The sequence below is a fragment of the Hypanus sabinus genome, chromosome 23 (assembly GCF_030144855.1).
Source record: "Hypanus sabinus isolate sHypSab1 chromosome 23, sHypSab1.hap1, whole genome shotgun sequence".
Lineage (NCBI taxonomy): Eukaryota > Metazoa > Chordata > Chondrichthyes > Myliobatiformes > Dasyatidae > Hypanus > Hypanus sabinus.
This window is the reverse complement of record NC_082728.1, coordinates 20,191,329-20,204,675: the sequence shown is the minus strand read 5'-3', so window position 1 is coordinate 20,204,675 and position 13,347 is coordinate 20,191,329. Positions and strand designations below refer to the sequence as shown.

At 40.1% G+C, this 13,347-nt stretch overlaps 1 protein-coding gene across 1 annotated transcript in view; it reads left to right on the top strand.

The window, feature by feature from the left end:
* LOC132380343 (E3 ubiquitin-protein ligase rnf213-alpha-like) overlaps positions 1-13,347 on the top strand; it is a 163,611-nt gene that overhangs the window by 94,653 nt on the left and 55,611 nt on the right. Inside the window, exons 47-52 of the mRNA XM_059949090.1 lie at positions 2,810-3,025; positions 6,568-6,755; positions 8,632-8,752; positions 9,281-9,381; positions 10,554-10,733; positions 12,926-13,083. Coding sequence (XP_059805073.1) covers positions 2,810-3,025; positions 6,568-6,755; positions 8,632-8,752; positions 9,281-9,381; positions 10,554-10,733; positions 12,926-13,083 — 964 coding nt within the window. The remainder of the gene's footprint in view (positions 1-2,809; positions 3,026-6,567; positions 6,756-8,631; positions 8,753-9,280; positions 9,382-10,553; positions 10,734-12,925; positions 13,084-13,347) is intronic.

Sequence of the window (13,347 nt, the reverse complement as noted above, 5' to 3'; positions counted from 1 at the left end):
ATTTTACTGATGAATAAGTTAACTGAGCAGGTAACTTTTACATTGGATTTCCAGTAGACCCACTTCATTATGCCCCTAATATCCCTTGCAACTGATATATAAGAAGTGCTTGAAAATTCTTAACTAATCATATCCCAAAATAAATCTATCAAAATTTGTTTCTTTTTCTCTTTGTTCTGATAAAACAGTCTGCTGGCATTAAACAATAACTATCGGAACTTACATCACCATTCACATTGCTTCAAGAGTGCCACAAATATACAGGTAGACTAAGGAACAGATACGTATGCTTGGAAGAGCTCTTGGAAGATCAGAAGTGTGACTAAGGTGATCCAGAGGAGCAAACGTATCATAGTAAAAGCAACAGTGGGCCATACAGTCCCTCAGGCTTGCAACACCATTCAATGGCAGTTGAACTGTTCAATCCGTTATCATATTTTGGATTCAACTCCACTTTCCTGTCCCATTCCCCATAAAACTTGATAATAATCTGGCCTCTGTCACCCTCTGAGATAAAGAATTCCAAAAGTTCATGACCTCAGAGAAAAGTTCCTCCACATTTTTGTCTTAAGTAGGCAAGCTCATATTGTGAGAGTGTGACCTTTGCTCTAGATGTCCCATGAAAGAAAAATAAAAACTGGTACATAGCGAGAAATATTAATACGTTCATGAGCTTTTTACTAATTGTACTTTATCAAAACTCTTGTTCTGTCTTCCCCACTCCTTTGAAACATAAACACAAGAAATTCCACAGATGCTGGAAATCCAGAGTAACACACACAAAATGCTAGAGGAACTCAGCAGGTCAGGCAGCATCCGTGCAGAGGAGCAAAGAGTCAATGCTTTCTGCTGACGAAGAGTCTCGGTCCGAAACTTTGCCCATTTTCTGACCGCCACTAGTTCTGATAAAAGGTCATTGTCTAAAACTGCCTGACCTGCTGAGTAATGGCAGCATTTTCTGTGCTTAATTTTAAAATATTCATTTTCTTCTTTCTTGATGTTACGACACAGCTCAATCCCACTGATTAGAAATTGGATGCAATTCTCGATGGAAGCTTTATCACAAATAAAATAACTTGATTTTGCTCAACCACTTAAAAAAAAAATCAAAAAAATTGCTCCAATCGGAACTGAAGAGAAAACGAGAAAAGGTTATTCAGACCTTACATGGAATAAGATAACTTTCGGGTTTCTCCAAGTTCGGGAATGGTAATATTGGCTGATAGTGGACAGAAAACATTGCAGTTGAACTGTGCGTCCAGTGGGTATTAGATTAAGCTGATAATACCATAGATAGCACACAAATTTATCAAAATTGTGAAGAAGTGATTCATGCTCCAGCAATATTAGTCATTTCAGAGGTTAGGATGAGGGATTGTATCATCTATAAAATAGTATGGTTTCAGAAGTTAATGAGCCTGAAGACAGAGTTTCAATATATGTCCTACAAATTGAAAACAGTGAATGGAATTGTTGAATGATAAATTTCACTGACGTTGATGTGTCTTTGGAATGAAGCAGTACAAACATTGGAATTGAGGGAGATGTAAGGGAGAGGCAGGTTTGGTATTGTCATTTAAGGTAAAATTGGATAGGTATATGGACAGGAAAGGAATGGAGGGTTATGGGCTGAGTGCGAGTCAGTGGGACTAGGTGAGAGTAAGCGTTCGGCATGGACTAGAAGGGCCGAGATGGCTTGTTTCTGTGCTGCAATTGTTATATAGTTATATATGGTAAGAATCGCTAAGATCACCAGCCTCATTCTGTGCAAATTTGGGCGTAACCAGAAATGGGAAAGGAAGCAAAATGCTGAGGGAGCTCAGCAGGTCAGGCAGCATCTGTGGAGTGCAATGGACAGTCGATGATTCATGTGAAGACCTTTCATCTGGACTGCGAAAGTAAGGGGGAGAAGAATGAGCTGTGGGGTAATGTCAAGGAAACAGAATATGACCTTTCAAACTATGATCAGAATAAATAAACTACTGTAATTACTTTAGGTAGCAACTGTGGAGAGACAAACAGCTCAAATGATTTATCGTCATAACTGGATAGAGTCAGGAAATGGACATGTTCTAAATTACAGAGAAGGGGAAGGAACAAAGGGAATGTGAATGAAAGGGAACTGCAGAGAAACTGGGTGAATACAGAATGGTGATGTTTGATGAATGAATGAAACTAGATGAATGCAGAGTGAATGAATAAAATTGAATGAATGCAGAATGGTGAAGTTTGAGAGATGGTGAGAGAGATTTGTTAATGGTGATTAATTTGTCTAAAGAGTGTGTGAATAGAGAGAGAGTTAAATGGGCACTGAGGAGAAAGAAATCATTGCTTCAGCGATGTGGCCCAGAACACAAGTGATGAAAATCTGGTGGAAATAATACCTATTGGAAAGCCTAGAAGAACTGAGCTAATGTTAAAAGCTAATGACCTGCCATCAAAACTGACAGAAGGTACTGTGTTTTTGATACACCGTTATTAACTATGCTGAAACAGCAGTCAGTACCGATGTTGTACTAATGTAATCTAATGTGTCCCAAAGCAAGATTAATCATGTGTACCATTAAAACAACTGGGTCTCTTGTGAGCTGTGTTCACATGTACATCACATGTAGGAAATTCCAAACATTGTTCTTCAGAAGGTCTGAATTTTCAATGACTTTAATGCTCCTTTATCCTAGTTTTGTCATAATGTGGTAGGCTTTTAATCAAAAATGCATGGAAATTCAGAGACTAGCTTTAGTGCTTTACGTTATTTCAGAGTTCTCCATCTTCAGTGAATATTGATTTATTTTATTTTAAATTAAAGATCTTCAAGATGGCATTTAAATCCTGCCTCAATGAACTTCAGAATGATTGTGGACAGAACCTTCTAGAACATTCACCTGTCTGGATACATATTGGCTATAATGTTTTCAAGAATAGACTACAAACTTTGTCCAAAACCTTTGCACTCTGCCCAGAAGTCTTGGAATATTTTTATCAAAGCAGACCTGGAACATTAGATTCTAACCCACTGGAAATGGTGAGTCTTGTAAGAAGTATTGTGAAATGAGAATAGCCTGAGAAAGTTGGACCAAAAGGCCTGTTTCTTGGCTGTATTATTCTATGACTCTAAATCAGGGTTCCCAGCCTTTTATTTATGACCTGGATCAATACCTTTAAGAAAGAGGTCCACTGACACCAGCTTGGGAACCCGTGCTGTAAACAACATCTTCAGAAAAAATTGGCAATTAACATAAGGTTCTTTAAAGTGTGATTTGAAAGCAGTATTAAATGTACTTATTCCATTTTTTTGCGAACAAGATTGATCTTAGAGTAGGTTAAAAGGGCCTGTACTGTGCTTTAATGTTCTGTGTTCTCAGAATAATATTTTTTAACTTATTGGCTATATAGTATTTATATCTCTTTTGGAAGTATGTATTTCTGTAATTCAATGTAAGACTATGTGTAACATGCACACTTTAGATTTACTCCTTATGCGATCTGGATCTGCAGAGGGATGTAATAGTATGCTGGTAAGTCACTGACATATCATGAAATGCTTGGCCTTTTTTTTTTGATCTGAAGATGTGAATATGATTCATACCACTTGGGGGATTTAACCTGAGGTAATTTAATAAATCTGGCATAAAGAAGTTAGGGCTGAAAATGATGACCATATTAAATAATCCTTCAGAGAAGGAAATATGTTTTCCTTATCTGGAAATTATCTGTGATGTCACACTTGGAGCTCTTGAATACCCTTCTGAACTGATTCATAGAGTGCTTTCATTAAGGGTGAGAGGGAGGTGGTTTAAAGGGGGATTTGGGGAGTATGTAGTTTGCATTAAGTGGTGAGCTGCCGGAGGAGATGGTGCAGGCAGGAACAGTAACAAAGAGGCATCTGGATAGAGACTTAAATGAGCAAAACATAGAAGAATATGGAAATCATGCAGGCAAATGGGATCAATATAGCTGGAAGTGATGGTTAGTATTGACGTGATGGGTTGAACACCACCAAGTCAAAGGACCATTTCTATGCTGGACAAATATTTTGATTTTTTTTATCTTTAAAGACCATAAGACATCGGAGCAGAATTGGCCCATTGAGTCTGCTCCATCCTTCCTTCATGGCTGATTTATTAACCCTCTGAAACCCATTCCCTACCTTCTCTCTGTAACCTTTAACGCCGTCACAAATTGAGAACCTATCAACCTCTGTCTTAAAAATTGTGAATGCTGGCGGCTTTCTTGTTTGCCAGAATGATATCCTGGATATCACGGTTGAGACCACTACAGCCCAGTCAGCCTGACCTCAGTGGTTGGGAAGATGTTGGAGTTGATGATTAAGGATGAGTTCTCAGGGTACTTGGGGGCGATTGATAAAAGAGACAGTAGTCAGTATGATTTCCTACTCAAGGGTAAATCTTGCCTGACAAATCTGTAGGAATTCTTTGAAGAAATAACAAGCAAGATGGACAAAGGAGAATTTCTTGATGTTGTGTACTTGGATTTTCAGAAGGTCTTTGACAAAGTGTCACACGAGGTTGCTTAACAAGCTATGAGCCCACGGTATTACAGGAAGGATTCTAGCATGGATAACGCAGTGGCTGATTGGCAGGAGGCAAAGAGTGGGAATAAATGGAGCCCTTTCTGGCTGGCTGCTGGTGACTAGTGGTGATCCACAGGGGTCTGTGTTGACAGCAATTCTTTTTTCATTATATGTCAATGATTTGGATAATGGATTTGATGGCTTTGTTGCAAAGTTTGCAGAAGATATGAAGATAGGTGGAGGGGCAGGTAGTTTTGAAGAAGTAGAGAGGCTGCAGAAGGTCTTAGGCTAGGAGAATGGGCAAAGAAATGACAGACGAAATACGGTGTAGGGAAATCTATGGCCATGCACTTTGGTAGAAGAAATGAAAGAGTTGACTACTTTCTGAATGGAGAGAAAATACAAAAAAACTGAGATGCAAAGGGACTTGGGAGTCCTTGTGCTGGATTCCCTAAAGGATCATTTGTAGGTTGAGTCTATACTGAGGAAGGCAAATGTAATGTTAGCATTCATTTCAAGAGGGTGAGAATATAAAGGCAAGGATGTAATGCTGAGACTTCGGAAAGCACTGGTGAGGCCTCACTTGGAGTATTGTGAGCTGTTTTGGGCCACTTATCTTAGAAATGATGGGCTGAAACTGGAGAGAGTTCAAAGGAAGTTCACGAAAATGACTCTAGGATTGAATGCCTTGTTAGATGAAGAGCATTTAGTGGCTCAGGGCCTGTATTCACTAGAATTCAGAAGAATGAGGGGTGACCTCAATGAAACCAATCGAATGGTGAAAGCCCTCAATAGAGTGGATGTGGAGAGGATGTTCCCTATGGTGGGAGAGTCTAAGGCCAGAGGTCACAGCCTCTGAATAGAGGGGCTTCCTTTGAGAATGGAATTTAGCCAGAGTGGTGAATCTGGAATTCTTTGCCACAGGGAGCTGTGGAGGCCAAGTGTTTTGATGTAAGTTTAAGGTGGAGGTTGATAGATTCTTGATTGGTCAAAGCATGAAGGGATACAGGGAAAAAAGCAGGAGATTGGGGCTGAGGGGGAAGTAGGATCAGTCATGACTAATGGCAAAACTGACTCAATGGGCCAAAGGGCTTAATTCTGCTCCAATATCTTAAGGTCTTATAATGTTATTTATCAAAGTCAATGTTCAAAGTCAGAATCAAGGTTATTACCATGAGTTATTTTAATTTAACTCTTTAATGATCATATTGTGATGCTCGGGGCAGGAGGGTGGGGGGGCATGTTGGACAGTCCTCCCCTTCGTTTCTAATGATCAACGCTGTTAATTGTTTTTGTGTTAAAATGCTTTTGTGGGATTCAAGTTCATTTATTGTTACATTTTAACATGGATTATACATGCTTGTGTATTTGTGGGACACTCTGTCTGGAGCCGTGGTGTGTGGTTGTCACCTCCCCTGACTGAGCTGTTCACTCTCCGGGTCATGCTACCCGGTCTGTTTTGTATTTATCACAATAAAACAGTTGAGTTCAACGAGCTTCCACGTCTGTCATTATGGGCCAGATACTCACCACAATATGTATACTTGATGTATTACAGTTTCTTTTCTTTATTTATCATGTATTACATTGTACTGCTGCTACAAAGTTAACAAATTTCATGCATATGCCAGAGATACTACATCTGATTCTGATTCATATGTCATGAAATGTATTGTTTTGCAGAAGCAATACAATGCAATAAATAAAAATTATTATAACTCGGACTAAGCATACATACATAAAATTAGTAGTGCGAAAGGAGAGCCAAATAGTGAAGTTGTGCTCATGGATTATTCAGAAATCTGATGGCTGAGGAGAAGAAGCTGCTCCTAAAACATTGAGTGTTCATCTTTAGGCTTCTGTTTCTCCTCATTAATGGTTGCAATGAGAAGAGGGCATGACGAAGATGGTGAGGGTTCTTCACGAAGAATGCTGCCTTCTTGAGGAATCCCTTTTGAAAATATCCTCAGTATTACTTAAACGAAAGAAACTATCTTCTCAGAAAGTGTGTTTTTGCCTTCAATATTTTTCAGACATTTGACCTGCTCGCTGCATTGGTCTGTGCTGAAATGACTCAAGCTTTGGATATCAAGACAGTCAAAGACTGCAGGAGACTAATCGAAGTAATGGAAAGTGTACAGCCAGCAGTGGAACTGGTTTTTGACAAAAACTACCTCAAACCATGCAGCTCAACTTGCAAGCAGATAGTTGCTCAGATAAGGTAAGACACACATTTCCAAAAGCAGAATGTTGCATGTGCTCAAAATGTAAAATGTAACCAAAATGCTGGAAACTTTAAGCAGGTTTGCCTTTCCAGATATTGCCTGAATTTTTCTGCTAATGTTCATTTTGCTGGATGTTTCTGTTCAGCTGCAAATGGGTACGCCTTCTTCCAGGTCTGTGGATGTATTTTCTTCATTCACTGATATAAATGGAGAAATCAATGCAAATAAAAAGTGTATTCTAAATTTTATAGTCACATCAATGTTTTCCCTCCCTTTAGTGACTGTGAACTTGGACAAAACTAGTCTGGCTGGTCTCTGTTACTATCAGTTACTTCTTCCCATGGTGCAGTAGAAACTTAAATTGTCATTAGTAGCTTGGGCAATGGAATTCAGTCATGCTACCCCATGAGTTAGATTAGGTTGTTTTGGGGCACAGACAGACCATGAGCAACTAAAGCAACAAGTATAATTTTTCCAATCAGAATCAGGTTTAATATTACTGACATACATCAGGAAATTTGTTGTTTTGCAACAGCAATATGTAAAAAGTACTGTAAATTACAGTAAGAAACATTTCTAAAATTTAAGTTACATAAGTAGTGCAAAATGAGAGAGAAAACAGTGAGGTTGTCTGCAAGGGTTCATTTTCCATTCAGAAATCTGCTGATGGAGGGGAAGAAGCTAATCCTGAAGCATTGTGTGTCTTCAGACTTCTGTACCTCCCCTCTGATGGTAGCGATGAGAAGAGAGCATGTCCCAGGTGGTGTGCGTCCTTCATGATGGATGCTTTTTGAGAAATCGCCTTTTTGAAGATTAATTTGATTCTGGGGAGGCTAGTTCCCATGCAGGATCTGGCTGAGCTCGAAACCCTCTGCAGCTTTTTCCAGTTCCATGCAGTAGCCCCTCCATACCAGATGGTGATGCAACCGAATGGAATGCTCTCCACGGTACATCTGTAGAAAGTTGCTGGACTCTTTGGTGAAATACCAAGTCTTCCCAAACTCCCTATGAAGTATAGCCTTTGACGTGCCTTCTACATAATTGCATCAATTGTGGGGCCAGGATGGTTCTTCAGAGATGTTGACACCCAGGAACTTGAAACTATTCACCTTTTCAACTGCGATTTGACATCTTTAACCAGAATACTGTCTACAGTTTTCTTATATTTTTGTTACAGGAATTTCCACTCTTTGCTTAACAGTTAATAGTTCGATATATATCCATTTGTGTAGAAATGTAATGCTATTACAGTGCCAGTGACCCGGGTTCAATTCCACCACTGCCTGTAAGGAGTTTGTACTTCCTCCCCGTGACCATGTGGGCTTCCTCTGGGTGCTCCAGTTTTCGCCGGGTGCTGCAGTTTCCTCTGGGTGCTCCGGTTTCCTCTGGGTGCTGCAGTTTTATCTGGGTGCTGCAGTTTCCACCGGGTGCTCTGGTTTCCTCCGGGTGCTCCGGTTTCCACCAGTTGCTCTGGTTTCCACCCACAGTCCAAAGGCAGATGGGCTAATTGTTAATTGGTCACATGGATGTAATTGGGCAGCACAAACTCATTAGACTTTCAAGGCCTGTTACCATGCTGAATCTCATTTTGCATTTTGTATGTGTTGCAATAGTTTTGCCTTAGTCTGGTCAAGACACATAGGATGGGTTGTAGTTTGGTTACTCTTGTAGAAAAGCACAATGGTGGTATCTGGCATGCGATATACAGCACACTGAGGAAAATGAACTGATTTCATAATTTATCCAGCATTCTCCTTGTACTAAAACAACAGTGGGTACTTTAGTTCTGCGAAAAAAAACTTCATGTACCTTTTGTGAATAATTTCTATTTTAGAGTCATTATAAGGAATAATAATATGTTTTATCTCTCAGAACAAACTGGGACCGTGCACTTGTGTTGTGCGTGTTTATCGAACATGTTGTGTTGACTGCAAGTGACATTGACCCCAGGTTGCAGGAGATTGCTGTAAATCATTGTTCACAACTTCAGAAGGTAGCTATCACCAAATTGTGTTTTTGCTAATGATGCATTGCAATCATTATGTTTTTCGCTAATTCTAGCCTTTTAAAAATAATTGGCTGCATGTTAAGAATGTTTAGTACATGCAATTTCTAAGTACTCTGGCCTTCGCATTAATAATATTATTTTAAATAATGTTTCTTCAAAGCATAAAACTTAATCAAATCCACTGTTAACATGAGAGGACAAAAGCTTTAAACTTTTCTATGACATCTGCTTGCTCTTTCATCTCTATGCTGTTTTAACAGTCGGCAGTAACAAAGTGGAGGAACATCTATTAAAATAACAGACATAAATAAAGTTGTTTAAGTTAATTATCCTGCTTTTAGAACTGCCAACAACAATTTCTGGGCTTGATTTTTTTCTTGGTATTTAAATTAGAACATTTGTATAGTGTCATTTGAGAAGTTTCCAATGATTTTGGTTCTGGCATTATTTCATTTTTATGGAGTAACTTTGCCATTCTGAACAATAAAAGATATCTCCAATGGTTTTACACAGATCCTCAGGACATCCTCTGATTTGAAGAAGTATAAGACAGTTGAAGGAATGATTGAAGTCTTGCAGTCATGTAATGAGGTGTCCAGTAAACTGGACTACAGGTAAAGTTGGTATAAATTCATCCTTTACTGACTAAATGCCATAGGTTCATAGAACCATACAGCATAAAAGGTAATTATTCTGACATTAACCCACTAAGTACTAAGAACCATTAACTCTTAACCTTTCATTAATTCCATTTCATTCTGGCACTATTCCATTATCAGGAAATTATCTTGTTTATGTTGAACATATCTCTAATGACTGTGCATAGATCCCCAGGATGTCTTCAAAAAAAAAGCATAAGACAGTTTAAGGAATGATAAGTAATGCAGTCAGGTAATGAAACCTGCCTGTATCATTCTGATAACCGAGTGGGGGTGCTCACATTGTCTTTAGGATTGAAAGTGGTTCACCGGATGTATTGTCACTGGGCACCATGAATGAGCTGCAATCCGATTTGCCTTTGACAGTCATCATAGAGCCCTGTGCATTGCTGGTGCCACAGCGATGCCGTGATACCAGCCAGACGCTGTGATCTTAAATGGTTAACTTTTTTTTTGGCATCTGAAGCAAAGGTCCTGAAAATATTACAGCAGCTTCACACACCAAATGCTGGAGGAACTCAGCGGGTCAGACAGTGTCTGTGGAAAAGTGTACAGGCAACGTGTCTTGCTAAGAAGGGTGATGAAGGGTCTCGGTCTGAAAAGCGACTGTCTACTCTTTGCTATAGGTGCTACCTGACCTACAGAGTTCCTCTAGCACTGTGCGTGTTGCTTTGGATATCCAGCATCTGCGGACTTTCTTATGTTTGTTATGTCAGCGTGTCAGAATATGCAGTAATATGCTTCCAAATCAGCCTGCTGACGTCGTTGAAGGGTCTCATCCCGAAACATCGACTGTACTTCTTCCTATAGATGTTGCCTGGCCCGCTGCGTTTCACCAGCATTTTGTGTGTGTCAGCTGATGTTGTTGACAGCTTAAGACTGCAGGATTCATTTGGTTGTGCATGCCACTTCTTTACCTGACACCAAAGATAGAGATGTTAGACAAGAAAAAAGACAAAGAATTCTGTTTGCATGAATCACAGCAAGCTCAAAACAACCTTTTTAAAAAAAATGTTCAATGGGTGTGCTCTCTGCTGTTAGAGTAGAGCATAGAACAGCTAAATGAGAAAGCTGTTGAGTGTTGCAATGTCTAAGTAATTTTTGGCTGTGCTGTTCTTCTTCTTCAGATTTGGCATCAAGGAGTGTCCGGTCTGTCTTGGTGTGCTGAAAGATCCAGCCTGCCTGCCCTGTGGCCACATCTTCTGTATTGAATGTCTGGAGTGCTCACTTACAGTTCAAGCATTTTGCCCGAAGTGTCGGAAAGATGTGCCAGCGTCCCATAAGATCCAAGTGTCAGTGCTGCTGAAGTAAGTTTCACTCTCTGTAATCTGGTTGCAGAAACTTTCCCTTAGTTGAATTACTTTTAAAATATTGACCGGGGTAGAAATACACTCGGTGGCCACTTTATAAGGTACGGCAGCTACCTAATAAAGTGGCAACGGTGTATTTCTGTACGTTCGTGGTCTTCTGCTGCTGCAGCCCATCCACTTAAAGGTTCAATGGGAAATGCTCTCCTGTACACCACTGTTGTAATGCGTGGTTAACTGACTTACTGTCACCTTCCTATCCTCTTCTCATTGCTACCATCAAGGAGAAGGCGCAGGAGCCCAACGCATGATCAGTGTTTCAGGAACAACTTCTTCCCCTCCACTATCTGATTTCTGAATGGGCATTGAACCCTTGAACATTCTTCCACTTTTTTTCCCTCTGCACTGCTTACTTAATTTATTTATATATATATATATATATATATATATATATATATATATATATTGTAATTTATAGCTTTCTTATAATCATATATTACAATGTACTACTGCCACAAAACAACAAATTTCACGACATACGCCAGTGATATTAGACCTGATTCTGATTTTTTTTTCTATCAGCTTGAAGCTATACTCCTGGCTTGGCAATTCACCCTCTGACCTCTCTCATCTGTGGGTGTTTTCACCCACAGAACTGCTGCTCACTGGATTTTGTTTTTGTTTCTCGCACCATTCGTTGTAAAACGCAGGGACTATGCTGGTGGTGAATATTGGTAGCTCGGGTCGAGGCGTCTGATGTTGCAGAGTCCGCTGAGTGTAGTAATTAATCGCTAAGCTCAGTGAACACCAGGACGTCAAACTCCAGAGACTGTTGTGGGTGGAAATCCCAGGAGATCAGCAGTTTCTGAGATATTTATACTAATGATTATTCCATGGTCAAAGTCACTTAAATCACAGTTGCTCCCCATTCTGATGTTGGGTTTGAACAGCAACTGAACCCCTTGACCATGTCTGCATGACTTGTTGCCATTTGATTGGCTGATCAGATATTTGCATTAACAAGCAGGTGTACAGGTGTATCTAATAAAGTGGCCACTGATTGTACATACAAATACAAATACTACAAATACTTTATTGTCTCCAAACAATTGATACTAGAGTGTACAATCATCACAGTGATATTTGTTTCTGTGCTTTGTGCTCCCTGAAGTACAAATCGGATTAAATATAATAAAAATTTAAATTATAAATCATAATTAGAAAATAGAAAAGGGAAAGTACAGTAGTGCAAGTCAGGTCCAGATATTTGGAAGGTATGGCCCAGATCCGGGTCAGGATCTGTTCTGCAGTCTTATCACAGTTGGAAAGAAGCTGTTCCCATATCTGGCCGTATGTATCTTCAAGCTCCTGAACCTTCTCCCGGAGGGAAGTGGGACAAAAAGTGTGTTGGCTGGATGGGTCGTGTCCTTGATTATCCTGGCAGCACTGCTCCGACAGCGTGCGGTGTAAAGTGAGTCCAAGGATGGAAGATTGGTTTGTGTGATGTGCTGGGCTAGGTTCACGATCTCATGCAGCTTCTTCCTGTCTTGGACAGGACAACTTCCATACCAGGTTGTGATGCCCCCTGTGCTTTCTATGGTGCATCTATAAAAATTAGTGAGGGTTTTAGGGGACAGGCCAAATTCCTTCAGCATTCTCAGGAAGTAAAGGCACTGGTGGGCCTTCTTGGCTGTGGACTGTGCTTGATTAGACCAATTCAGGTCATTTGTGAGATATTCACCCCGAGGAACTTAAAGCTTTTGACCTGTTCCACCTGCGCACCACCGACGTAGATGTGGTCGTGCAGTCCACTACTCCTTCTGAAGTCAACAACCAATTCCTTCATCTTGCTGACATTGAGGGATAGGTTATTGTCTTCGCACCATGCCACCAGGTTCTTAATTTCCTCTCTGTACTCAGACTCATCATTACCCAAGATGCGGCCTACAATTGTGGCTTCATCAGCAAACTTATATATTATATACATTGCCAGATTAGCAGAGTAAAGTCTAGGATGGACTGCAGCCTCAGAATATAGACTGCACTGAGAACGTAGTCAATATAGATAGGTGCTGATTTCCTCTTGAACTAGGAGTCCATACATTTACAAAGGTATGGCAAAGTTTATGGGCTTTATGATACTATGTATTTAGTTAACTCTAAAATATATTGTTTTGCTCTTAATTTTAAAGGACGGCTTTAAAAAGGCACAATGATTTCCGTCAGCGGTGCAATATGTTTTTCATGGAGGTCGTTTCCAGATTTTGCTTCAGTGAAGATTCTCCACCATGTGATGCAGTGATTGAGTTGTTGCTGTCATTACTAATTGCAGTCAGGGAGGCACCTGGAGGTTTGTATCAGTGACATTAACAAACTCCTTCGGCCCTGGGCTTACAAAGTAATTCATAAACCCAAGAAGTCCAAAGCAATGTACGCACAAAATGCTGAAGGAACTCAGCAAGTCAGGCAGCAATATCCACCATCGAACACTTTCAGTTCTTTGTAGGAACACACACAGATTGCTGGAGGAACTCAGCAGGCCAGGCAGCATCGATGGAGGAGAATAAACAGTCAATATTTTGGACCAAGACCCTTCATGAGGACTGGAAAGGAA